The sequence below is a fragment of the Trachemys scripta genome, chromosome 5, assembly GCF_013100865.1.
Source record: "Trachemys scripta elegans isolate TJP31775 chromosome 5, CAS_Tse_1.0, whole genome shotgun sequence".
Classification (NCBI taxonomy): Eukaryota; Metazoa; Chordata; order Testudines; family Emydidae; genus Trachemys; species Trachemys scripta.
Genome location: NC_048302.1, coordinates 115509733 through 115537471, shown reverse-complemented (window position 1 = coordinate 115537471; position 27739 = coordinate 115509733). Strand labels below are relative to the sequence as shown.

General features: G+C 41.5%; 1 protein-coding gene across 3 annotated transcripts in view; it reads left to right on the top strand.

Moving 5' to 3' along the window:
* PPP2R2C (protein phosphatase 2 regulatory subunit Bgamma) overlaps positions 1–27739 on the top strand; it is a 270028-nt gene that overhangs the window by 181423 nt on the left and 60866 nt on the right. For all 3 annotated transcript variants that reach the window (XM_034770935.1, XM_034770936.1, XM_034770937.1), the window contains 4 exons: positions 11381–11478; positions 13124–13289; positions 17918–18030; positions 18669–18846. In XM_034770935.1, the coding sequence (XP_034626826.1) occupies positions 11381–11478; positions 13124–13289; positions 17918–18030; positions 18669–18846 (555 nt within the window). The remainder of the gene's footprint in view (positions 1–11380; positions 11479–13123; positions 13290–17917; positions 18031–18668; positions 18847–27739) is intronic.

The window sequence follows — 27739 nt, the reverse complement described above, 5'->3', positions numbered from 1 at the left end:
GGGTTTTGGATCAGGCCACTCAGTTAACTCAGCTTTCATTTTGTTTTTAGATAATAGGGATAAAATGCAGCTGGTTTTGGCCACTTCACTTCACTAACAGGAGCCGGTTCTTATCTCACTTATACCAGTGTAAATCATGAGCAAATCCATTGTTTTAAAACTGTTGAGAGTTTGGAATCAGGCCCAGGAGTGTTTGGGAGTCTCCTCAAAATGTGAGCGACGTGATGGGGTGGAGTAAGGTTTGTTCATGAAATGAGGAAATATTGCACACTCTCTGTGCTGGAAACTAAAAATTTGCTAAACCGTTGATGTTTGTGCATAAAGTAAGTGTTCTGAACAAAGGCTCCAGTATTCAGTCTCATGTACAATATAGGGTTACCATATTTAAGGTTTTAAAAAAGAGAACACTCCATGTGCCCCTGGCCCCGCCCCGGCACTGCTCCAGCCCTGCCCCAACTCCGCCCCCTCCCCTGAGCCCCCCGCATTCCCCCTCCTCCCTCCCAGTCACGCGAAACAGCTGCCCGAGCGCTACCGGCTTCACGGTTTGCTGGGCAGCCCCCAGACCTCCAGACCCTGCCCCCCCGGCCGGGCGCTTCCCCTCCCGGGCTCCGGCTGCGCTGGGGAAGCGCCCGGCTGGGGGTGCAGCGGGTCTGGAGGTCTGGGGGCTGCCTGGCAAACCGTGAAGCCGATAGTGCTAGGGCAGCTCGGCTCTTCAGCTACACAGAGCTGAGGTGTCTGGGGGGAGCAGCAGCAGCTGCCGCCACAGCAGTTAATCCGCCTACAGGTCGCAGCCTGCCGGAGGCGCTCAGGTAAGCAGGGGACTGGGGCAGGGATGCCGGCATTTTCCCGGACATGTTTGGCTTTTTGGCAATTCCCCCCGGACGGGGATTTGAGGACGAAAAACCGGACATGTCCGGGAAAATCCGGACATATGGTAACCCTAGTACAATATAGCTAATCCCCTCCTGTTTACATGGCTGCATCAGGACTGAAGGCCACAGAAATGCATTGTTTCTGCTGTGCTTGTAGCACAGACTACAGCAAACCCACACAATTGTACTCCCCATCTTCTGCACGCTGAGGAAGAAAATTCCAGCCAGAGTCCCCACAGCAGAGCAGAATGGGAAATTTGGCAAACTAGGGCTGTGTCCAGTTGGTCAATGCACAGCAATGATCCACATGGCTCACATTCAATATAGCAGACTGTGTCTGATGCTTCCCCCGTCACCACTCCATATTGAGCAGGTGCTGCTCAGTTGCCCTGGCCCTTTCACGATCCTGTCTCACAGATCCACCCAAATAAGTACAACCCATTTGTGTGGGCTATGTTTGCCTTTTTTCTGCCCAGGGCCTGTCATGTTATTAATGTGCCCGTTCATTGGGGGTCCCAATTCAGCAAAACATTCGAACGTGAGCTTGAACTGAAATCAATGAGGCTTAAATAGTTGCTTAATGTAAAGCGCGTGCTTAAATGCTTTGCTGAATAGAGCTGGTTTGCTGAGCCATTGTCTATACTGTTTGTCTTTCAGTGTTTGTATAATCAAGACTCAATGTGTAGCCTTGAACAAGTCACTTGACCTGTTCATTTTCCCCATGTGTAAATATGGAAATAGTAACACAGGGTGTTGGGAGGGTTAATGCAGTATTGTCTGTATAAAAAAACCCAAAAAATCTTAAACATGAAAACTGGTTAGTGCTAAATATGATTATTTTGTGTTACTTGTAATACCAGTGTGCCTGTCTGAAATGTTTACATGATTACTTCCCCTGTGCCCCAGCTCTTAGTTGCTCAGTTTAAAAACATTTTTTTAAAGTTCAGAACTAGCTGACAGTCAAATCCTGTTAATGCTTTTTTAATACACAGGAAATATCCATACTGAACATTTTTGTTTGATACAAGATTTTAAATTTTAGATGACTTTTCAGTGCTCCTTGTATATATTTTAAATGGAAGAGTTCCCTTTAAGGTCCTAATAATCTTTTTCTTTTTATGTTTGAATTGCAATAGCCCCTTTTCACAAAATTGATACTTGCTGGATGCAGACTGTCACTGTATTTATTTTGTGTAAGCGAAGAAGAAAACAATAAGACTAGTCTACACTGAAAGACGGATTTTAATAAATTAAGTCCTTTCAGGTTTTGGGCGTTTGTTTGCTCAGAAATGAGAGGGTATCTGCAAGGGCTTTCCATGATCCCATTCAGGCATTGTTGCCTAGCATTTTTTAACACTTGGCAGCACCACTTTTAATCTGTGTGCTACTGGCTGCCAGGCTGTGTGGCTCCTCAGTGTGAAATTAATAGGGAGGGATTGAAAGCTCACAGCACAGACAAGGTTTATCCAATGAGCATCAGTTTATACCCAGTGCAGGAAGCCGTAAATACATGATGTGATGCCCATGGCAAGTTTTGCCTTCTTGCACCTTATGGTTACTTGGTAATGGGAAAGGACTGACACGGTTTTGAAATTTCCATAGCATTTGAGCAGGGTGTTTTAAGCCTGTTGTTGAATCCTGATCTTTCACAATTAAAGGTGGTCTTTTTGCTGACAAATAAATAGAGAAATAAATGTCCAGCTGTATTTTTCATACATCAACAAGGAATAATTTGCATAGCGTATGTTGTACAATATTTATTATACAGACCTTTTTGTGTGTGTTCAGTACCGATATTTCTGTTGATAGTTTCAGACTAAAATATTTATGAAACTTAGAAATTGTATTTCTGATCTTAAAGGTTAAATATCTAGACTAACCATCTAGTAATATTATTGAACAGTTTAAAACCACCTGAGCTGAAGGGCTTTCTAGCAAATCAGCTAATCTATTTCCTTCAATGATAATGAAGTAGTTCAGGGGTTCTCAAACTTCATTGCACTGTGACCCCTTTTTGACAACAAAAATTACTATACAACCTCAGGAGGGGGGACTGAAGCCGGAACCCGCCCTAGGCAGGGGCTGGGGGAGCAAAACCCAAGGGCTTCAACCCGAGGCGGGGGACCTGTAACCTGATCCCTGCCATCCAGGGCTGACACCCTTGGGGATTCGGCTTCAGCCAAGGGCGGTGGGACTCCAGCCCTGGGCCCCAGCAAGTATAACACCAGCCCTGGGGACCCCATCAAAATGGGATCATGACCCACTTTGGGGTCCTGACCCACAGTTTGAGAACTGCTGAAATAGTTAATGAAAAAGATAAAGGACAAGGGAACGTAGGACATTCTTTACCAATCCAGGTAGTATTTCATACACAAAGGTCGGCACTTCAGAGGGTCAAGTAATAGAGATACTGGGCTCAGTAGGACCAATAGTTAAGAGATCCATACAAGGATCTCAAGGTGCTTTAAAAATTAACAAATTAAGCCTTAAAAAAACCCTGCTGAGCTAAGGAAACTATTTTATAGGTGAGGAAACTGAGGCATTTATGGCAAACCTTTTAAGAAGTGGCCACTAATTTTGGGCATCTGAACTTTTGGGTATTCAACTTGAAACAATAGTGGCCTGAACCTGCACTGTGCAAGTTAGTTGGCACTTTTCCATTAACTTCAATGGGCACAGGATGAAGCCCCTACAGTTTCATTTTTAGAGGTTTGGGGTCCCCACAACTCTCAGTATTACAGACATTGGTGGGTGCTCAGCACCTCTGAAATCAGGCCATTGGTGTTTTAAACTGGACATGAAAATCAGTGCCACTTGAAAAAATGTAGACCGTAACAACTTGTTTTCACATTGGAAGCCTTTCCCAGTGCTCAGAATAGAATCCAAATCTCCTGACTTGTAGGCCTGTGCATTAGCTGAAATACCATTTTCCCCCATTGATTTTGCTCCAAGACTTGTTGTCCTAGTTGCTTAATTCTATCTGTCAAATAGGCCCGACATTACTGGTTAGTTTGTAGATTTTTAATTTATTAAATGTTGTAAATGTTCTTTAAAAAATCACAACGCAAAGAGATAACTATAGTTAAGTTATGGGTTTTGCACAGTAAATCAGGTAGGGACAATTTGTTTTAAAAAACCTAATAATTGCAGCCATTAATGACAGCCTTTAACCCCCTGTTTAGGATAGGATCCCTATTTGGTGTGAGCACATGAGTATTTAAGTGTTGTCTGGTATAGACATGGGATTAAGCACACACTGAAGTGTTTTCCTGTACTGGCCTTGGACACCTAATTACATGTTTGTGCAGCCGGTAGCAGGGTTGAGTCGAATGGGCAGCACCCAGCATACACTAGTCCAAGCTGTGTCATGGCTTGAAACCTTATAGTGTTCCTCGCTCTGGGCAAGCTCGGCCGCTTTTCTCCCTGCTAGTCAAGTGGGAGCCGGCATTGCTCCTGCTGAGCGGCTGCAAAGTGCATAGCGCAACTAAAGCCCCAATCAGGATGTATGCCGTGTAGCTGCAGCCGTATTGATCCAATAAAAGATATTACCTCACCCACCTTATTTTCCCAGTTAGGATTGTCAGGGAAAGAAGCAGCCCTGCTCAGTGCTGGTGAATAGGCCTGGCAAAGGCTAGAGTTCACAGTATTCTCCATAAAAAGAAGAACAGGAGTACTTGTGGCACCTTAGAGACTAACAAATTTATTAGAGCATAAGCTTTCGTGGACTACAGCCCACTTCTTCGGATGCATATAGAATGGAACATATATTGAGGAGATATATATACACACATACAGAGAGCATAAACAGGTGGGAGTTGTCTTACCAACTCTGAGAGGCCAATTAATTAAGAGAAAAAAAACTTTTGATAATAAGTGTGAGAGTACTTACAAGGGGAGTCAATGTTTGTAATGGCTCAGCCATTCCCAGTCCTTATTCAAACCGGAGTTGATTGTGTCTAGTTTGCATATCAATTCTAGCTCACCAGTCTCTCTTTGGAGTCTGTTTTTGAAGTTTTTCTGTTGTAATATAGCCACCCGCAGGTCTGTCACTGAATGACCAGACAGGTTAAAGTGTTCTCCCACTGGTTTTTGAGTATTTTGATTCCTGATGTCAGATTTGTGTCCATTAATTCTTTTGCGTAGAGACTGTCCGGTTTGGCCAATGTACATGGCAGAGGGGCATTGCTGGTACATGATGGCATATATCACATTGGTAGATGTGCAGGTGAACGAGCCCCTGATGGTATGGCTGATGTGATTAGGTCCTATGATGATGTCACTTGAATAGATATGTGGACAGAGTTGGCATCGGGGTTTGTTCTATATGCATCTGAAGAAGTGGGCTGTAGTCCACGAAAGCTTATGCTCTAATAAATTTGTTAGTCTCTAAGGTGCCACAAGTACTCCTGTTCTTCTTTTTGCGGATACAGACTAACACGCTGTTACTCTGAAAAGTATTCTCCATATCTTTCCACAGCAGCAGCCTGACTTTTCCAGGGTGCTGTTCAGCATTTAAGGCCAAGTATATCAGATTTCACATTACATTTAGAAAACAACCATTTAAACCCAGAAACCATTTGTCCTTGGATGAGAAAAAAATGCTGGATGGGACTGAATTAGGCTGTTTAGATTTTGCCATGAATACATTTGCTCATGCTAGCAATGGAGCCAGTCACAATGTTAGTTAGGAATACAACCGCATCAAAGGGAGTGGATGCATTGGTTCTTACTTAATGTGGATTCCATCCTCTTGTTGGTTGATGATCCTGTTTCACCAATCCCTGAAACACTTAGGATCATAGAATGCTACTGGTATTTGTATGATAGTAGCACCTAGAGTCCGCAACTGAGATTGGGCCCTGTTGTGTTATGCACTGTACGAACACAATGAAAGACAGTCTCTGCTCCAAAGAGCTTACACTCCTAAAGCACAAGACTGACAGATTTGGAGGGAAAACAGAGGCATGGAGAGGTGAAGTGACTTCCTCAGTGGTGAGGTGGGAACACAGTCCAGATCTCCTGGGTCCCATGTATTCCCTGTCCACTAGAGTACACAGCCACAACAGTTTCAAGGGGGAAAATTCTGCCATTGTTAAAGAATGACCCTTCAGTTATTTAAAAAAAATTAAGATTCACTTGAGCTTCAAACATTTGGTTTTTAAAATGATCTTTTCTAGAGTTTCTCAGAAACTTTTGAACTTTTAGTGAAAAACAGAAAACAATTAGCACATTTTTCTTTTTGCAAAACATGTTTTCCATTTTCTGAGCACCTCTAAATTTCCCATAATGCATTTCATTGTGGTGACATTCAGTTTATACAAGAACTTGTGTGATATTCTGTCTGGTCTGCCTCTTGTCTACTTTTATGTCCCTCTGTTTTGTATCTCCATCTGCGTAGTGAGCTTCTTTGTTACATTTGTCAAATTATGCTTACTCAGGGACTTCTATATCAGTGTGAAAGAGGATTGCCTGCAGCCATGACCGGTTGTGGCATGATCTTATTAGATATCACAAGCCAAGTTTACACCAGGTCAGTACTAGGATCAAAGACATCCCAGGAGCTCCTTGCTGCTACAGAAAATGAAGTGGTGATTCAGTAGATGACACTCTTGCCCTCTGAGTCAGCACTGAATCAATGCCTCAGAAAATCGTTAGGGACACTGTGATGCTGAAAGTACTGTCTTTTGGATCAGGAGTACTTAAACAAGTACTCCTGTTCCTTTTGCGGATGCAGACTAACACGGCTGCTACTCTGAAACCTGCAGTAATGATGTTAATTCCAGTATTCTGGCCCACTCCAAATCTAGTAATTGACCATCCAGATTTCCCCTGCAATTTCAACTGGATATAATATTTATTTCCATTCTCTTCCCTAAACTGTTGCAGTATATTGGGGTTTGCTCTTAAAAAGGCTGCCACGATTCATCCAAGAGGTTGCATTTTCAGAGTGGGTGAAGTGATTCTGAAATGTCCCTTATTTGCCTTATGTTCTGAGGAACAATTAACATTTGAAAATGTTTGTGTTACCATAGAGATGGAAAATATCCTGAGGTTTTTAGTCAAAGTTATGGGGAGTTTGTCTGACAAAGGTAAGAGCTGAATAAAAATGAATAAGGCCCTTAGGATTTGACCCGTAGAATGTATGATATGGGGATAACAATATTCATCTAAGATATAATAATCAAAATATTATGGAGGTACATGATGTGTAGATTAATATTGTGCATAAACTAAGTATTTTGACCTATGTCTTTTCTGTATTACTTAAATCAAGAAACCGGAAAAGTTGCGAAGCCAAACCAGCCCTAGAGAGAGAGACTGGACAGTAAATTATGAGTGTGGATAAAAGGCCAATGTGATTTTGATCTGCATGTGCAGAGACTCCATCATAGAACGCTGAGGTTATAGTCATTCCCACGACTGATCTAGTGAGACTGCTCCTGGAACACTGCCATTATTTCTGCCTACATGAATATTGGAAAGGTACTAACGAAGCTGAGGGAGCACAGAGAAGAGCAATGCAATGAGAGATCTGTCTGGCACTGATTTAAGAAAAACATTGAAAGAACTGAGTATGTATAGCTAAGCAGCAGCTGTGGGGTAACAGTGGAATGGACTACAAGTTTTGAAAGGATGTAAACTCCAAAGTTGGAGAGGGATTAGTTAGAGAGGGGCAAAGGGGCATATATAACTAGCAGTATTGGGATGAATTTAAGAAATGGAGACTTTAGGCTGAATCAGGAAAAACTTCTGACGGGGATTAGGCTGCAGCATAGTCTCCCCAGGAGGAGTTCCCATTCACATGACCATTTAAAATTAGACTGAAGAAAAGCACTAGATAATATGCAGTATTGGTTGAAACAATCCTGCTTTGGCAAGGCATGGCGTAGATGACCAAATATGGCTTTTCATCTCTAGTTTAGATTATTCTGTGCAGATTTAATTTAAAAACAACAGTATTTTGAACCAAAATACTATCAAGTGACGATATTCAGCTCTGCCGCTTCAAAATATTTCTTCATGTGCCAGTTCATATATATTTTACAAAGCTGAGCTGGGGTTTACAGTCTGGTCAGCAGCATTTGCCCATTGGCTATTGAGGCCACACAGTAGTGCCGCCAGCTTTTCTGCCGCCCTAGGCGGTGGAAGGTCCCGCCCCGAAATGCCGCCCCCCCACAGAGGCGGCGGAAGGTCCCGCTGCCGAAATACCACCGCGATCGCCGCCCCCGAAATTGTAGCGCCCTAGGCGACCGCCTAGGTTGCCTAATGGGTTGCGCCAGCCCTGAGGCCACAGTCGCTGTTCACTATTTGGTGAATGCTCTCTGATCCTGGTGTGTTAGAGGAAAGCTAGGCACTGCCGGGTGTGATATGAAAGATAAGTATTTGAAGAAGGATGCAGGGGGGCTGTTTATCTGAACCATCTATTTTATAAAGCTCACTGTACATGTAGGGTCACCTCCTGGCTGGTATTTGACCAGCCTGGCCGGGTTTTTTTTTATGGATTTGTCAGTTTCCAAAAAATTAACTTAATCTGTCGGAGTTTTTTTTACGTGGATCTAAAAATTTGCATTAGTATCACAATACACTGGCATATCTAATGTTAAACGTTTGTGTCCAGCTAACAATGTTGCAGTGATCCTACTTCCACAGTTTAAGTGATAATAGATCAAAACTGTTGAAAATACAGCAGATATCTGCCCATCAACACGCAAGCGCACCGTACGTGTGTGAGAGGGTTTGAGTCATGTGAGAGTGAGGAGATGTGTAATGTTATCAATCTTATCTGTATGTGTTATCTCTCTAGATACTATACGTGGATATTGGGAGAGCGCTGTGGAGTTGCTTTGTGGTTGGAGGTTGGGGATGTGGCGGGCTTGCCTCGTGGGTGGGGTGGATGCTGGGGTTTTTTGCATTTCAAACATGGTACCCCAGGTACATGTGAGTGAATCAACTCTTCCAGCATGGAACATTTACATATTCTGAAGGAGTAATCTGGCACTTAGCCACACTGTGCACTGCAGTAATAGTTCTCCAGTGTAGGAGTCCACCTAGGATGTTACCGCAGTGTCTGGGGCTCCCAAAGCACTCATAGAATATCAGGGTTGGAAGAGAGCTCAGGAGGTCATCTAGTCCAACCCCCTGCTCAAAGCAGAACCAACCCCAACTAAATCATCCCAGCCAGGGCTTTGTCAAGCCTGACCTTAAAAACCTCTAAGGATGGAAATTCTACTACCTCCCTAGGTAACCCATTCCAGTGCTTCACCACCCTCCTAGGTAAATAGTTTTTCCTAATATTCATCCTAGACCTCCCCCACTGCAACTTGAGACTATTGCTCCCTGTTCTGCCATCTGCTGCCACTGAGAACAGCCTAGTTCCATCCTCTTTGGAACCCCCCTTCAGGTAGTTGAAGGCTGCTATCAAATCCCCCCTCACTCTTCTCTTCTGCAGACTAAATAAGCCCAGTTCTCTCAGCCTCTCCTCATAAGTCATGTGCTCCAGCCCCCTAATCATTTTCGTTGCCTTCCGCTGTACTGTCTCCAATTTGTCCACATCCTTTCTGTAGTGGGGGGTCCAAAACTGGATACAGGACTCCAGATGTGGCCTCACCAGCGCCGAATAGAGGCTAATAATCACTTCCCTCGAACTGCTGGCAATGTTCCTACTAATGCAGCGCAATATGCCGTTAGCCTTCTTGGCAACAAGGGCACACTGTGGACTCATGTACAACTTGAGTTGTACATATTTTATTTCCTGGGTCTACAACCTATTGCAGCCTGGCGCGCTTTCAGCACTGTGCAGAGGATATAACGCGTCCAACAGAAGCAGTGGATTCTGCTAAGCCCTTTGATTTCCCAGACAGATTCTTAAATTGAAAATGTTCCAGCATTGGCAGCATTTTGCCCATAGTTTTAGGAAGCACACTAGGCTCACTTAGAGTTCTGCATTTCTTGGCCTAAGGATATTTTTCTTACACACATGCCCATATTAACGGAATACAATGAATTCCCTGCCCTTTCGACTCCTCCCAGGATTAGTGAGTAGCCACACGTTTTATACAGCTGAAGATAAGTGACACACTTGTGGTCCCATCCTGAAGTCTATGAAATACTAACACCTACATACACCCACTCAAGCTGAAAAATCATAATAGATATCATATATCTTGTTTTCAAAAATCCTATATTTAAGGGTTTATTTTTAAATAAACTTTCTGTTTCTCAGTAATAGGACAAGGTTTTCTTTTTACATTAGTAATTGTATACTTCCCCCTAGCTTTTTGATAGTTCATAGGGAAAGCTACTGGCAATAGAAATTTGGGGCAGGATTAGTAAAAGAATAATGGGAACAGATGTTTTTAATTCATAAAGTGCAGCAAATAAATGGAACTTCTACTTCTCATTTAGATACTTTTGAATTTTAGTGACTGTTTAGGGCCAGATTTTCAAAAGAGCTGGTTACATATCCTGGTTAGGCACCTAAAGGGTGTCCAGATTTTCAATAGGGTTCAGCTGCCACTAACTCCCACTGTTCTCAATGTGAGCTGATGGACGCTGAGATGATTTGAAAATCTGACTACTCCTTTAGATGCCTAAATGGGAGCTGTTGAGTGCTAAGCACTTCTTAAAAATCTGTCCCTTATCACTGAAGGTTGATAATTATAGTAAACCGAAACATGTTTATGTGGGTAATATCCTATATGTTTAACTATAACTCGGTATATATGATGGATCCCTAATTTATCATCACACTGGACATTTTAATTTAAATTATGCTAATAGTGAGGATTAACTGCAGATTATGATTCTAACATTTATTTTCATGCGAGTGAAATAATTTATTCTTCCTGCCTTCTAGCTCTTTTTCTCCCCTTTCATTTCAACTCTACAGTGTTTTGTAAAATAGGCTGGCCTGCAGTTTTGATGACATTCACGTCTCCTCAAAAAATTATTCTTGGGGTTCTATATTTAAAAACAAACTAAAACTGGTGTTTTAGAAATTTCTCATGATATGTTTTTATGGTGTTGAAATGATCTGCCAAAAACTCTGCCCTGGAACAGACCATGTTTTGTAGTGCACAGTGTGTAAAGGACATAAGGAGACTCAGTCTTGCATTCGTGCCTCTGTGGAGGGACTAGGCATTTGCACTCCTTGCACATCAGGACAGGGGAATTCCTATGCTTCCAGGAGTGCTAAATGCCTCATAGAGGGTGAGGAATATAATTTGTGACACAGCTGAGTCTGTAGCAAGAGACTCTCTGTGCTACCTCTGCTCTTCTTGGTGCATAACCCTTCTACTCTCAAAATGCAGGTAGTGCCTTAAATCATGATCTCGCCTCTAGAAGTCTACAGTTGTTTCAGTTGCCAGATTTTAATGGCAGGGCAAACTTTTAAATGGGTAGCTTGCTATTGCATTCCTCTGTATATCTTTTGAGTCCCTAATTTCCTGTTTTTGTATGGAGCCCTTGACATTTCTAATGGTTTGCCTTTTCTCACTTTTTCCTTCTAGCTGATATTATTTCTACAGTTGAGTTCAATCACACTGGAGAACTACTGGCTACTGGGGACAAGGGAGGTCGGGTTGTTATATTCCAAAGGGAACCTGAGGTATGTTTGTTACTGCTTCCTGCCGTAATTGCTCACAAAGCTTTTTTTTACACTGTTGAGATCTAATAGATTTTTTGAATGCTATCAAGAGTAACAAAAACTGAATGTTACCTATTTTGAGAGGGGTGGGAGGTCAGTGTCACTCCATGGAGCATTCCGTTAATTGCTCTGTTGTGGAGATCACGGATCTTGGCTGAGAAAACAGGGTGAAGTCTTGGCCCTGTGAAGTCAAGGGCAAACCTCCATTGACTTCAGTGGGGCCAGAATGTCATCACCCAAGGTGTTTTGCCATAGGGATTGTGTGACAAAGGGGCCTCAGAAAAGAGTCTTGTTCGAAAGCGTGTTATCCTTTCAGCCTGTAATATTTAGGTTCAATTAGGTGAATAAAAGAAGATAAGAGTCTTAATTCAGAATTTCCCTGCTATTCCTAGTTGCTATCCAAGGTCAACAATTGGAAGCACAGAACTTCTAAGTTAAGGAAAAGCTGTTTTTGTTTTTTGTTTCTTGTTTAGTCTGAAATTCATAGTTAAGGTTCCACAAACAAGCTTAGCTCTGCATTTAGTAGCAACCACACCACAAAGCTATATGTTATAACATCCCTCATATCTTTTGCTCTTCCTTTTCAAATTCTGCTCACCTTCCCTTGTATCATAACTATGGAATAAATAGTGTCATACCCTGCCTGGTTTTGTTTTGGAGAATGCTGTACACTGTCATCTCAGCCAGTATTTGGCCAGTGGAGGGGGTTAGCCAGAAGACTTGGTTATATACGGATACTTCAGTCTCAGATGCACACTGTGGGGGAGAATCAGTCAGGTATAGCAGTCTGTGTACTCTGTAGAGACAGAATGGTTTGGACAGATTTGTATTTGTGATTTCCTTGGTGGCTTATTAGGTAGATAGTGAAAGCTGGCTGGTGAATCTTGGCCTGATTCTCACCTATTTACACCCACTTTAGAGTCCCTTTACACTGCCAGAGAGTGTTCATGAGAATCAGACCTTCTATGTTGCAGGTAGGCTGTGAAAGTGTAACTGTCGTGTAATGGGGACCTGCGAGGGGAGAGGATAGGTCTTTCTTTGGTTTGTACATGAACAATGAGAAGTAAGGAGTGTACAGCAGGTTGATAAAAGAAGGCTGGATTGGAGGAGGGTCTATTGCTCCTCTCTGGAACAATGTAGTTTGTACATTAGTATGAGGAGTATGAATATTATCCTGGGGCATGTAGAAATGTAATGCAGATAAGTTATGGGGTGTGGCTAAACATTTCCAGGAATGCAGGGAATGGTCAGAGTTAAGGCTGCTTGTGAAAATTAAATTCTGAATTCCCAAATTGTCACATGCAATTTTTTAATAACCACAAGATTTTAATAAGATTTTTACTGAAGTAATTCCTCTTTTGCATTCCTAATGATCTTAACAAAGACTTTTGTCTGGGTATTAAACATCATTTTAATGCCCATGAAAAACTATTTTATTTGTCATAGTAAAGCAATCTGTCAACAGCATGTTTTAAATTTAAAATAAAATATTTCCTAGGATTGTTATATTTATGATGGCTTATATATTTACCTCATTCAGCCCAGAAGCTGGAGATAAAATACTGACATCATTAGACACATTTTTGTTTCTCCATGTTCTTCACAGAGTAAAAATGAGCCTTACAATCAGGGGGAGTACAATGTTTACAGCACGTTCCAGAGCCATGAGCCTGAATTTGATTATTTGAAGAGTTTGGAGATAGAGGAAAAAATAAACAAGATCAAGTGGCTACCACAGCAAAATGCAGCCCACTCCCTTCTGTCAACAAATGGTAAGATAGAAGAACCAGTACAAGAAGTATCAACATTCTGCTCTGGCCCATTTCAACCCTGCTAGTCTCTCTTGCCCACTATTTCCCAATCTCATTTAAAATTAAATTTGCATTTCAATAGTGTCCAGTTTCAGAGTCTACTAAGAAAAATTGTTACATGGATTTTGATATTTACTATTTGTAAGTTTTATTCACATTCACAGACGAGGATTCCTATCTGAATGTTCATGAGGCATTTAGGGATGGAGAACGGTGAAATTTTTCGGTGACCAAACAGAAAAATCATTTGTTCAGCTCCACTTAGGGAGCCATCTACTTTTGCTAGTAATATGCAGTTCTGTTCGGAAAAGCAACTATGTGAAAATGGGACCTTCTTACTCAATAATTATGCTTTGTATGTGTATGCAGAACTATATCTGCTGACTTAAGTAAAAAAAAAATAGGGCTTTTAATACTTTTTACTCCTGTTAGCCCTTCAGAACCAATTCAGCTGAGAGAGAGATGGATTACATTTCCTTCTAATGTATTATCAACAGAATTGTTTACTAAGTTCCAAACAGTTACACTTGGGTATGCACAATAGAGAGCTAGTGATACTGATCCTTCTTTGCAAAATACTTAGAAATCTTCAGATGAAAAGTGGCATACAAGAGCTAAGTAAGGGTTTGTAAAGGTGTCACTGTGGGAATAATTTGAAAGCATACAGTTGCACAAGTGTCACTGAGGAGATCATTTGACTTCCAGGACCTTCATTACTGTTGATGATGTATGACATGGGTAAAAGCCAGCTTGATTCTCAAATGCCAGGTTGAGTTGACAGCACTCTGACGTAAAAATGTTTTACTTGTAAAACTGAGCAAATTTAGAAATCACTGACAGATAAGAAACATGGAACACCATAATGCCATCTTAGACAATTGCTTTTCAGAACAGAACTGCTCTTTAAGGCAAGGTCATTACTTCTAGTCAAGGTTTACAACAATAAAACAATATTTACAGATTAGAACATTAATGTCTAATATTGATCAGTGTTTCTCAGCCTTCTTGCCTTGGAACTGGGTTTTTAATACATAAGCTTTTTTGGGGCATTCTGACATAATACACAATTCTTGGTATTATATTAATTATTAAGGGTCAATGGGAGCTGCATTGATGCATCCAAAAGCAGAATATACCTAGTGTGACCAGATAGCAAGTATGAAGAATTGGGACTTTTTTTTTTTTTTTTTTTTTTTTTTTTTTTGCAGGGAGGTATAATTGTGTATATAAGACAAAGTCCCTAATATCGGGATGGTCCTGATTATATCAGGACATCTGGTCACCCTACATGTGTCACACCTCCTTATGCATGTGGAATGGTTTTACTATCTGTTTTCCTCTTGGCAAGCTGACATGAAGCAGATTTTTAAAAGCTAGCTACAGTGAGGGCTAAATTTATCATTCACAAAAGAAACATGGCATTTGAGAGTTCATTTCTGTACATCTCCCTAATCTCAAATATCTTCCCTGATTCAAACAAGTTTAACAAAAGAATCCTATTTTAATATAGGCAGAAGTTGATTTTCTGTTTTGGAAAGCAAACCCTGTTACTTCCATTCTAAAGTATGCTTTTAGAAACCTCTGGAAATACATGGGGCTCAGTCCTCGGCTCTACCGAGTTTAAACTTAGCACACACTCTAAGGCACCTTCCTGCTTCCCTGATCATGGGCTTGCTGGTGGGTATGAAACGAGCTGTCTCAGGGCTGCCCTAAGTTACCCTGGTTGCAGCCAGACACTCAGCCAGCCAAAGTTTCGGCAAAATCTGCTCTGCCCCTTCCTAGCTCTGGCGCATCCCTGACATGCCTTCTGTGCAGAGGAGAGTGGGGAGAATACAGGTGGCATAGATCTGAACATGCTGGCTTTGGACACTCAAAGATTCCTCTGTGTTGGGGGACTCCTTCGCTGTCCCTTTAGGGCAGTTTCTCATTGCTTGGCACTGGCACCACTGACGACTGAGCCCGTGGTATATGTAGAAGGATGGTTTAGAGGGTAGGGCAGCAGCCTAGAATTCAGGAGACCTGGCTTCAGTTCCCTACTCTACCATTCCTGTGTGACTTTGACCATGTAATTCCCTACCTCATAGAAGTGTTGTGAAGATACATTCTGAGGTGTTCAGGAACTTCAGAAGTGGGGGACATGTAAATACTTTAGATCAACAGCAATTGGTTATTGTTCAGACATTTTTTTCTGAATCCAGTACTTGGATGCAAAATTAGAATAAGGCAGATCTAGAAAATTATGTTTTAGAATCTAAAGCACGATTGTGGTCAGTAAAGTGAGTGTGTAAAAATAGCATCTAATTATGCAGCAGATCTTCTCCCAAAGAGCAAATTCTACCCATAGATACAGATGTGTAGCTCCCACTGAATTAAATGGAAGACACACCCATGGATCTGAGGTCTGAATTTGGGCCCACGTGTCTTCACATCATATTTGCTTCTAAGAGAAACCTGTTTTCAGTACAGCAAACTGTGCAGGGGCTACACAGCTATGGGAGAGGGAGTTGGATTCTTTCCAGTTCACACATCACCAGCAAAATTTGTCAGCTAAGTTCTGACTGCAGCATCTTTATTAATGGAGACAGAAGGACCCCACTGGGACATTCAGTCCCAGTATGGGCTAGCAGTGCTTGCAGTCAGCAAAATTAAAGTTTGACTTGTAAACTGAGCTAATTAAATGTTATAATAACAAATCACTGTGATTCATTGATAATTCTTCACACTACAGGGGCCAGTTTCTGACTGAATTACATCAAATAGCTCAGAATTTGGCCTATACAAAGCCTTTCATCTGAGGATTTCAAATTGGTTTCCAGACACTAATTAATTTAAACTTCACAACACCCCTGAGACTGAATGAATATGGAACCTCACAGTGCATTTCTATAGTCCCTTTTCAAAGCATGTTGACACTTTGAATATTTAAGGATGTTGTGAGTCCAGAGGGCATATATGCAGAGAAGACAGTCAGCAAATATGATTCATTTAACCATTAAACAAGCAAGTTTTCCTGCAAAAATTGATGTGCTAATCAATAGAGGTCAAATCCTACCATGAAAGAGATGCATCTAATGTTTCTTCTTGTGGTGTGCATTGGCTTTAATAGTGAAAAGTGAAAGTTGGATTGATTGCATCATTACATTTTTAAAAACTTATGAATAGCATGGTAGTTAGACAGGAATTTTCATGAACTGTACACACTTCATAATACATCTGACTACAAGTCACAAAGAAAACTTAACTTGCCAAAACGAAACACAAAGTGGTGTAATTGTAACATATATTTAATGTTAGCTAGGTACAGCTGCTCAAATATAGGTTGGTATAATTAAAGTCATAGACTGTAACTGTTCAATGTTAGGATTTTTGTTGCATGAGGGTTAGTGGGTGAATAAAACTTCTACATAAGCTACATCATAGCTATAATGCAGTTCGTTTTCTTTTCTGCGAGAGGAAGGTTAATTGATTTTAAAGCAAAAGAATGTCAAAGTTAAACACACTACAGAAATGAAATGTGACCACTTTTTCTCCTATCAGATTGTATTCTTTTTAGGGACTGTGTGGAACAAAGCTGCAGTCTACATGAGTGGGCAGTGGCCTTTAAAGTCTGTCCTGTTATTATTTATTTTGCCTCTTTTTAATGCTGCCATACTGGTCCTGGCAAATTTTGTCATGCCAGCACGTAGGGGTGCAATGAATTTGGGCACTGCAACAGACACTATTACTATTAGATCACACATATAGAGCCCTGATCCCTCAGCTTCAAAAAAAAAAAAAAAAAATGTACAGGCCTCTACCACTTGAACTGAAGGGATTGTTCCTCAGCTGACATTAGTGGTAGGTCCCATAGCCTCTGTAGGAGCCATCCACTAGAGAGCAGCATAAAAGTCATGCACACCCAGCCAGTGCGTTCAGAGGAAGGGTTTGAAATGGTTATCAACTCCCAGAACATTAGTGTCCTTTTTCCTCCCCACTCCTCTGCCTCATACCCATCCCAGTGTGATACCTCTCCTTTAGAATTTCTCTCTCTCTATCTCCCTGCTGCTGCTCTTCTGTCCATGCCTCTCTCTTGGAGATGAGGAACTCCTAAATATAGCCGCCGTCCTTCCCTGGTCTTTTCTCTGCATGAGCCTGTGAGGTAAAGATAATAAGTTTTTGCCTATTCTTGCAACAGGCCGTTCATCAGCTAGACAACCCATCCACCGAATACTCCAATGGCGTTGCTTCTGAATATCCCAGCAAACTGGACCGAACTGCACGGCTGTGCATCTTTCATGGGGGAGGGACATAGGTTCTCAAGGGCGTGCCTTCTACAGTGAGCAGTTTTGGTCCACTCTCCCTATTAAGTGCGGAGCAGGGTCTGAGAGCAGTTTCTGCTAATTTTGTTAGCAGGCAAGAACTGGCTGAGTCTCTTGTAGATTCAGTAAACCCTTCATGAGTCAGCAGTTTTGCAGTTAGAAAAGTGGGTCTGAGTTGCAAAATTGAGTTTAGGTGAGTGCTCTGTTTCGGTAGTGTTTATTATCTTAAAGGTGAATAACAGAGTTCGAAGTCTCATGGCTAACAGAAACTCTGGTTTCTTTTTTTAAAAGATAAAACTATCAAATTATGGAAAGTTACTGAACGAGATAAGAGACCAGAGGGATACAACTTAAAAGATGAAGAAGGGAAACTTAAAGATCTGTCTACCGTAACATCACTACAGGTGAGCTACTGGCCTCTGTGAGAATTCTTTGTCCAATGTCCAGCTGTTCTCTGACTGGTAAAGTATATGCTCTTGGGCCTTACTTCAGCAAAGGATTAAGCACGTGCATAACTTTACTCATGTGAGGAGTCCTATATGCTGGATTGGAGCTTTAGATCCTGAAATATTGTCTAGAATCCCTGATTTCTCTCAGCAGCAAATATTTTATAGTGTAGTAACCTCCATGAAAAGCGTGGAAAAAAAATACCACCAATTGTAGTCAATTGCTAGCTAGGCAATTGTAAGCTCTTTGAGGCAGGGACCATCTTTGTTATGTGTTTGTACAGGGTCTAGCACAGTGGCTTTCTGGTCCATGATTAGGCTGCTGGGTGCTATGATAATACAAATAATGAACGATAATAATCTATGTACAGCCGGCCTATACATATCTAGCATTTGTTTTCAAAGACTTAATTTATTATGGATCAGAAAAATTATAGCCTTTTTGTTACTTGACAGTTTTTGATGAGGCATAAAGCAGTGAAAGAAATGCAGTAAATTATTTAAAATGTAGTTATATCTCATTCCCTGCACTATGCTGAGTTTCTCAACATATACACAGAAATTACTTAAAAATTGTATTTAATTTTTTTTTGTAGGTGCCTGTATTGAAACCCATGGATTTGATGGTAGAAGTCACCCCCAGGAGAATCTTTGCTAATGGTCATACCTATCATGTCAACTCAATTTCTGTCAACAGCGACTGTGAGACATACATGTCAGCTGATGATCTCAGGATTAACCTCTGGCACTTAGCAATCACAGACCGGAGTTTCAGTATCCTTTATTATGATTGTATGCTCCACTATTATTCACACTCAGAGGGCTTTTTTAAATCTATTTTAAAATTAAATGCATATTTTAACTTTCATTTTTATTTTAAAAATACCTCCCCCATCACAGTCTCTGGGAGTATTTGTAACAGATAAATACATAATTTTACTCTACAGGCTGTAAAGTTGGTTACCAGTTCAAAGCACCAGGGAATTTTTATAGATAATTACCAACCTCCAAGTTGATTAGTGTCCAGTTACCAGGAAACTGACCAAGTCTGAATGATCACTCATCGCCTGACTAGGCTACCTTATTCCCCCATCTCCCACAGACTTTTTATTCTGAGTTGCTCCTTAGTGGGTGAAAACAGTTTTCAGAATTGAGAGTCTTTACCCCTGCTTGCTCACCCCCATGAGAAACACTGAATGAGAGATGGTCATGCCTGGCCTGGCTGTGACACAAACCTCTTCCTCCCGGTTTGCACCAGCAGCTGCATCTATCTGTAGTGCTGGCACAGTGCTGTGTATTATGGGGCATTCTAACAATCTGACAGGGCACTAAATGCAGTTCAGCAGAGTGCGGAGGGGAAATCAACCTGGAGGAAGATGATGTAGAGAGGAAAGGTTGACATTTTCCTGGAGAGGAAAATGTAGCCCAGACTACAGTGTGGAATGTAAAAGGACCATTAAGGAGAGGCACAAACTACTTTGAGGCCAGGACAGAATGCTGGGTCAGCCTGCCCTGCATTACTGCATTGTTATGATAATTTTTTTTAAGTATTCTTAATGCAGGTGAAATTCTATTTCTGTGGGTGTTTATATAAGTCTGTGGGAATTGGAAGTGAAGGCAGTGATCTGCCAGCAGAGGATTTCAGTGTTGAGTTACATTTCTACCAACAAAGGGAAGTTTGGGATGATTTCTTCGTCTCTGATGGAGTTACACCCCCTCTCTTCTAAATCATCTGTGGGGCCTAATCCAAAGTCAGTGGAAAGACCCCCATTAGCTTCAGCGTGCGTTAGAGAAGGTCCTTAATTTTTTGGTTTGTTTTTGTTTTGGAATGGACCAAATTGCACCAAATGGCAAGTGCGATATAAAATGCCCCCAGTGAAGATACCTCCAACTCCTGTTTAGGCCCTCATCCTCCAGACCCTCTTCAAATTAGGCATGTTGAATTGTATCCTGAAAAACCAGCCTACTCAAAGAATGTGTTGCAGGGAAAGTATAAGCAAAGTGCAGCTCCATCCAAATTTGATTTCCAAGCACTGCCACCTCCCTCTTTGATTATGGTTATGAGAACACATTTTCCCCTGTCCACTAGCCCTCCTGTGTGCAATACATGCACCCCTTCTGCATGTTGTTTATTACAAGCTAAAAGGAAAAACGTTGTTGGGAGCCCCTTGCTGAAGTGTCGGCATCACATCACGAAATTGTAGGGCAGTCTGTTATTACAAATCCCTAATAAAAGAATAGGGAATCCATGCATCCCATCCCCTGCAATAATTGTGTTTGAATACAAAACCAGGGTTAAATATCATTAAGGCTGTGACACAAGATGACAAAAGCCAGGATATAGAATCCAATGGAATTATCTGGCGTCTGTCAGTTTCTGTCACAGCTTCTCTATTATTCAAACATTTTTCATTCAATTTTCTTTTTAAAGTCTTTTCTATTGTTCACTGGTTGGGAGGTTAATTTCCATCGCTCGGGAGAGTGAGAGACTGATTGCACTGCCTGGAGCCTAGCATTGTGTTGACAATTTCTGTGCATACTTCCACACATAACTCTGCCTCCATGCATCAATCCAGAGATAGTCAAATTGCGCCAGCTTGTCTGGCATCTTTATTATGTGGTTATATGTTTACTAAGGGTTTAATTCATATACCATTAAAGTCAATGAATATATTTACAACTGCTTTAATGAGAGTTAGATCAGGCCCAGTATAACTAGGGAGAGAGGTCCATTTCAGTGGAAGGTAGAAGCCTAAATATCTTTGAGGATCTGAGCCAAAATTTCCAAACTTGGTTGCTTAAAATAAGGTATCTAAATCCATATTCAGACACTTAAATAAAAGTGGCCTGATTTTTCAGGGTTGCTAAGCATGTAACGTTTCCCTTTGAAGGCATTGCAGTTACATCATGGACGAATTTGGTCCTTACTTTCTACTAGACAAATAGGAGTGACTAGAAAGTACTGGATATAAACCTAAGCCAGCCCAGCACCAAGCCCCTCCAATCTTTCCCTCAAGTTTGGGACAATTTGAGCTTTGCAGCTAGCCCCTCTGCCTCCCTCTCATGGCTGTACTTGTGGGAGGACAAAGGAGCAGGAACTTCCTGGAAATTGTCCTCTAAAGGAGACAAGTGTTTGGGGCATTGAATCCCAGGGACTTATCAGGGGCTTCCTTCTCCTCTGCCCCAAGAGCTCCTTCAGGACCTGGACTGCCATTAGCATTGTCCCTGTATGACTACTCTAGCTCCGTTAACTCCTTCCTGGGTTGCATTTGGAAATGGGGGCTCTGCAGAGGACTTTGCCACAGAGCATAGCTGGGTCCCCTGCTGCATGCCCTCCTCCCATTAAAACCCTGTGAAACCCCTTTCCTGAGGACCCCCACTGGAGAGGCATCTACAGGGTACCATGGTGAAACACTTATGTGGAGGCATGCATCATCCCTACTTCCATCCTCACAAGGGGAAGCCCTCCTGGCAAAGGTTCTCTCGATGCACATTTCAAGAGAAGATGCTCCAGGCCTGTATGAACTGTTAAACTAAAGCCCTAGATCCAGACATTCCAAAACTTTGGGAAAGTTCTAATCCAGATCGGGATGAATTTGGGAAAGGTTTATACCTAGTGGTTATAGAAGATGGAAACAGGAAGAGGAGTATTCTCACTGCACCTGCCAAGGAGCAGAGGATGCTGTGGGAGAGCAGTACCTGCCCAGGTCAGGAAAAGAAGAGGGAGCTGTCCTCTACTCCCCCTTACTCTAACCCCTGGTTATTCCATAATTGCCAGTTATGTGGTTTCTTCTTTCCACCTTCCTTTGAAGTGTCTGTTTCTGGACACAGTCAGAGGCAGGATCCAGGGTTATGGAGCACTGGTCTGATCCAGTAGGGCAGTGCTGGTGTTCCTACATAGGGTATTCAGGACAGTTACTCTGCATATTCAAAAATATGTAGGAAAGACATTAACTGCGTTGCTATTGGCAATCCTTTGTGTTACATCAAGACTGCTGTAAAGGATACAGAATTCCAACACAAATGTCTTGGTTAACTTAAAATAACCTAAATGTTAATTATATTTAAATATGTCCAGATTGATTTTTTTTTAGGCAATTTCCCATGCTAAAAGTGTGAAGACTAAATATCAGCCCTGAGTGAATTTCTAAACCCAAGATATCTGTAAATCCCTGAAAATAGAAGGGTTACAATGAAAGTAGTGTTATAATCAGAACTTACATGGCCCGAGTATGGTCCCGGATAAGATTTCACATGTATGTACAGCTTTATATACAGATCCTTTACACATATTAAGTAATCCTCACAACAGCCTAAGAGAGCGGTAAATAAGTATTTTACCCCCTTATTACAGATGGGTTAAGTGAGGCAGAAATGTTAAGTGAATTGCCTAAGAGAGACCGCCTTATCTTAGATTTTCAGCATCATTAAATCTCAGTACAGCTGCCCCCATTATAAAAAACCACTTGTTTTCAGTCTTCAAAAATGCGTGGCCCTCAAAGATACATCTTAAAATCCATGGTGTGTGTGTGTGGGGGGGGGGTGCCTGAATGGTCAGAAAAGGCTGAAAGACAGACTGTTTTTATGACATAACCTCCTGCATGTCTCAGACAGAACAGTTTGAAAGCAAGGCTGTTTGAGATTTAATACCATCATTCAGGAGTTTAGCATTGCTATTCCTGTGTATTCACTTACTGCTGTGAGAACTGTGTTACATGCATCCACAAACTCTCACAGCAGAATATTTACAGATAATTGATGATCTTAGAGTTTTCAGTTGAACCATTGATTTAACCTTTACAACACTAAACGATTCCCTGATAGAGCCCTCAGTTTCCAGGTGTACTCGGTTTGTGGGGTGGAGGGAACTGAGTACATTTCTAAATAGTAGTTTGGGTATGGAAAAGTTCCTGCATGTGGGAGGCAGGATGGCTTGGGACTGTTGTCTGGATTGGTTGCAGTGGAAGGGGTCTTGCAACTTAGAGACAGGTTGGTATGAGTACAGGTAGTGAGAGACATTAGGCAGTGGTTGGGCTGGGAATAGATTAAAGGGACTGAAGGGACTCTGGCAAATGGGAAGGGGGACAGGCTGAAGTGTACAGTCCCAGGAGATAGCTGATTGACTCCTGCAGCTGGACATTGGTTGGATGGGAAAATTCATCAAGGGGAGCTGGTTGGTTCAGCCTCGGAGAGGGACTGCTCTGAAGTACCTTTTAGGTAGGAGTTGCATAATGAGGTTGAATTAGCTGTAGATTACCCCCATCATGGCGGTAAAAGAAGGATAAGACAACTGGAAGAGGTGGTTTTAGATCCGCATCAGTCTGTGGAGAGAATATATTTTTGTTCATACAGTTACCCAGCCTGCATATGCATTTGTGCAGGTGCACCTGTCTCCGTGAGATTTTGGTCTTGCACATTAAGGACTAAGGAACCAATAACTAGATGTCATTCTGCCTGCCTTTCCATTCTGCAGAAAACAGTCATCTCTCATACAAAATTGTCTGGTTTTTGAGGTGGATTGCCTCTTGGTAAAGCATGAGGTGTTGCATGATGCAGTTAGGTCCAGGCACATTAAGAGAAGAAATTCTGCCAAGCATAAAGTTTAAATTATAAATAAATACCACTGGGCTCAATGCCTTCTGCTGTGCACATCAGAAGACTATTTTAAAGTCAATAAAGTCAAACAATTTTAAAGATATTGGTTTGTTTCCCAACCTTTTTGCTAGATGGAACGTGAATGAACACAAAGCAAAATATCGTGGCCTGCGTACATCAGATACATGATGTACACAAGGCCCAATTACATCCAATTAATGAATTGAATATATTTTAGCCTGAAATGGCATTTTTTAATAAATGATCTGGCAATGATACCTCTCTGTCTTACTCTTTCCCTCTGATGCAGCTCTGCTACATATAATGAACTACATTCTGTTTGCCCAAGAGGCTGGATGTGACAATGACACAAACAAATATAACAGAAGAGTTTCTGGATACTCGCACACATTTTAACATCTTTATGGGCTGCATAAAAGAGTAGCAGAAGCAGTGGTATTCTGACACCGCTATCAGCATTGCACCAGTATGAGTTATTTAAAAAGAAAGTAGGAAGGTTTGATTTGAAGAATTTTATTTGAAATTAAAATAAAATGGTTTGCTGCCATTATTTCAGCAGCTTTACAAATCACTGAGAATTCTTAATTTCTGTGAAAACAGAATGATAAGCCAATGTAGATCTTAGGCTTGTTTTCATTTTGGAAAATACTTTAAATCAATCTTGCAAAATTCAACTTGGACGCTTGCCTGAGACAAGTAATTTTTTGGACAAGGAAGTAAAATATAATTTTTTTCATTGGCATTACTTTAATTTTGGTGAAAGGCAGGCAAGTAAGTTTTGAGTAAGTTTCGCATTTTGGCTGTTAAATTTCCATAAAATAATTGCAAGGCATCTTTAAACCTTTCTCTCTGTTTGCAAACAGATTTCCTCCATACCTTGGTGGGGGCAGAATAAGTCATGTCCTCAGAGGAATTTAGTATATCTTCTTCTTTCTTTGCTAAGCAGTTTAACATGTTTGGTTGCATTAGAGAGAGAGAGAGAGAGACACTGCATCCTTAATTATACATATTCTGTACTGAGGCAGAGATTGCTACATTTGTTAATGTTCTGTCTGAAATGGCTTAGCAGTGTTGCCCATAGCTTGAACCTTTAGATAAATTATCTTGAATATGGTGAACAAGAAAACAGAACTGCTGGAAGCATACTGATAAGGCTTACTTCACATCCGCGGTAATCTCTGGATGATCTAACTATACTAAATATTCTTTATGAGCATGTATTTGGATTGCTCACACAACTATGCAGATCATAGCACTTGAACTCCTTTCATTTCCTGGTAGCATGCTATTTCACTCCAGAGGCTGCCGTGGCATTGCTATGGTAACAACAGCCCCAGTTCCTATACGTGCTCATCTTGAGACTCATCTTGACTAAAATACTCATTTCTCAGTCAGGTCAATATAGTCCAGGGTTATCCTGTTTTAATAAAAAATTCCTTCTTTAATGTCCCAAAAGGGTTAAGTTAATTAGCAAATCACCATAGGCCGTTCTTATAATCTAATGTATTCCAGCATTTGAAGCATATCATGGATGGTCACATCGTTAGGCTCTGTATCTTGTGGGAATTAATTTACTTTGGAAATATACCCCCCCCAAAAAAGGCACAAAAATAGTGAGCCCCAAATAGCACTGCACACAAATGCATGATCTACTGTGGTAGGTACAATTGCATCTGAAAACTTCATTAACATAGTACACATACATACACATTGTTCTATAATGGAGCCCCTAGGCTGAGGAATACCCACTCTTATAATACTGCCAGGCTTGTTTCCCTCAGTGCAGTGCCTTTGGATGCAAAGCTGAAAGCTAATACACAGCATTCTCTTGACATTTTTGTGGTGCAGTGTGCTGACAAGTTTGTGTCCTTGGAATGAGATAAGGTTGTTTCTATAAACGTCTCTATATGTGATGACTGTGCAGACTATTTGCAGTGCATTTCTATTCCCATGGACAAATGCACTGTCATAAAGCCCCGCTTTCCTCACATGATCATTTTTCTCATACAAATACTTCTAGTTTGGGAATTATTATATAAAAATAATTTCTCATCTGCAGTTGGAAAGTGCATAAAATCCATTTTTAATGCTTCCTTTAGTGCTGTAATCAAGGGCAGGCTGTGCCACTCTATCATGCATTTAAAGACATACTATAGCATGGGATATTCTGCCAGAAGAGCTGCTGCTGGCTGAATCTTGAGCCTTAATTTTGATTTTGATTTGTTCTGTTTCTCCCTTTCACTCTATCACAATGTCTCTCTCATACACTCTCTTTCTGTCAAAGCATAAATAAGTATCAGTTGGCAAAGCTAAAGTCAGGGCTATAATTAGGAAGTAAAGGACTTGAGGGGCTACCAGCCACCTTATTCCCTAGGGTCTGGCACACACCCAAAATTGGAGCACCCTTAGTAGAATTTGAGTTGAAAAACTTCAATTAATTCAGCTGGACAACTAGGTTTTGGAACAGTGTAAGGCATCTATTGGTCTGCTGCTTTCTGAGTTTACTGAGCCTCCAAATGAAAATAAGAGTTGCCAATAGAAACCAACAGAGACTAGGGGCCTGATCCAAAGCCCATGGAAGTCAGTTGGAGGATTTTCAGATTTCTACTAGGGGCTGTGATGCTTCCCTCCCTCACACCAATATAGTGTCGGTGAGTATGTTTTGGGGGAGAGAAAACAAAACAAAAAACCAAGCCAAATTTCAAAAAGTGGAAATAGAAAGTAAATACCAGCCATCCCGGCTCACTTAATCACTGAGAGACATCCTTTTCCTCATTTTCTGTTGAAACTGTAACCTCTTTGGGGCAGAGACTTTTTCTCCTTAAATATTTGCTAAGTGCATTCAAGCTGTATGTACATATATGACAGCAAAAGGCATGCAAAGTCCCAATTTATGCATAAATATGTATAGCAGGTCCATCATTCTCATAGTTTTTGAAGCCAGACGGGACCATTAGCTCATCTACGCTGGCCTCCTGTATAACATAGAATTTCACCCATTTACCCCTGTATTGAAACCACACCTGAAAGTCACAATGAGAACAAGTATTCCATCAATTCCTTCCATGGGCAGAAGTTGTGAAAACCATTCAGGACAGAGAAATCATACAAAGGAATCTATTGAGATAAGGAAACTGCAAAGATATTAGAAAAACTGTGATTCATCTTGGGAAAAAGCAAGCCAATACATCTCTAGGAAAATAATAACTGAGTGTCATGATGTACTGGGAATAATAGATCATTATTTGTCTGCTTCTGGACCAAAAATGGATATATTGTCAGGGATTTGTGTTTTTTACTGTTTACAGCAGAAGTAACTTGTGATGTTGTTTTCTATGCAGTGGTGCAAGTATGGTGGTTCGGTCCACCGTACGAGTAAGATATTTATAGCCGGTACTCTGTACTGGAAAGACACAGGAGGAGCAGAATGTGGGGCCGCTGGGCAGCTCCACACCAGCAGCTCCTCCGGTGCGGCTGTACCACCCCCAGTCCGGCCCCATAGCTGCATCTCCTGTCTGTGGTCCGTACAGCAGCCCCGCCAGAGAACAGGGCTGGGGGCGGGGTTGGGGGTGTTACAGCCAGACTGGAGGAGCTGCTCACGTGGGGCCACTTTAGCAACTGCGGTTCTGGAGAGCCCAGAGGTTCAGAATGTCCTCCTCCCACTGCGCTGGAGAGGAGCCCTCCCCCCCCCCAGGGTGGGATGGATCATGGGGAGGAGACGGAGTGCAGCATACCAATAAGAAAAGAATTCTACTTGCACCACTGTTTCTGTGTGACTACTGCAAGCCTTTAAATGGAGTAAAGTAGCAAATGTCTTGTTGCTGATCAAGAGAAGTAGATACATCGCTGATGCTTAGTATTGCATTTGAATGCCATGCTGCATTCATGGACAAACTGCTACCTAAACATTTTTATCTCACTTGAGGGCTGTCTTATTCAGTTGCTGTCTCCTGTACCCCATAGTCCTAATTTCTTTACCATGACCACATGAAAAGCTGCCTTTCCAAAATGATTGGGAGTTCACGCTTAGCATTATATTTATTTTTTATTG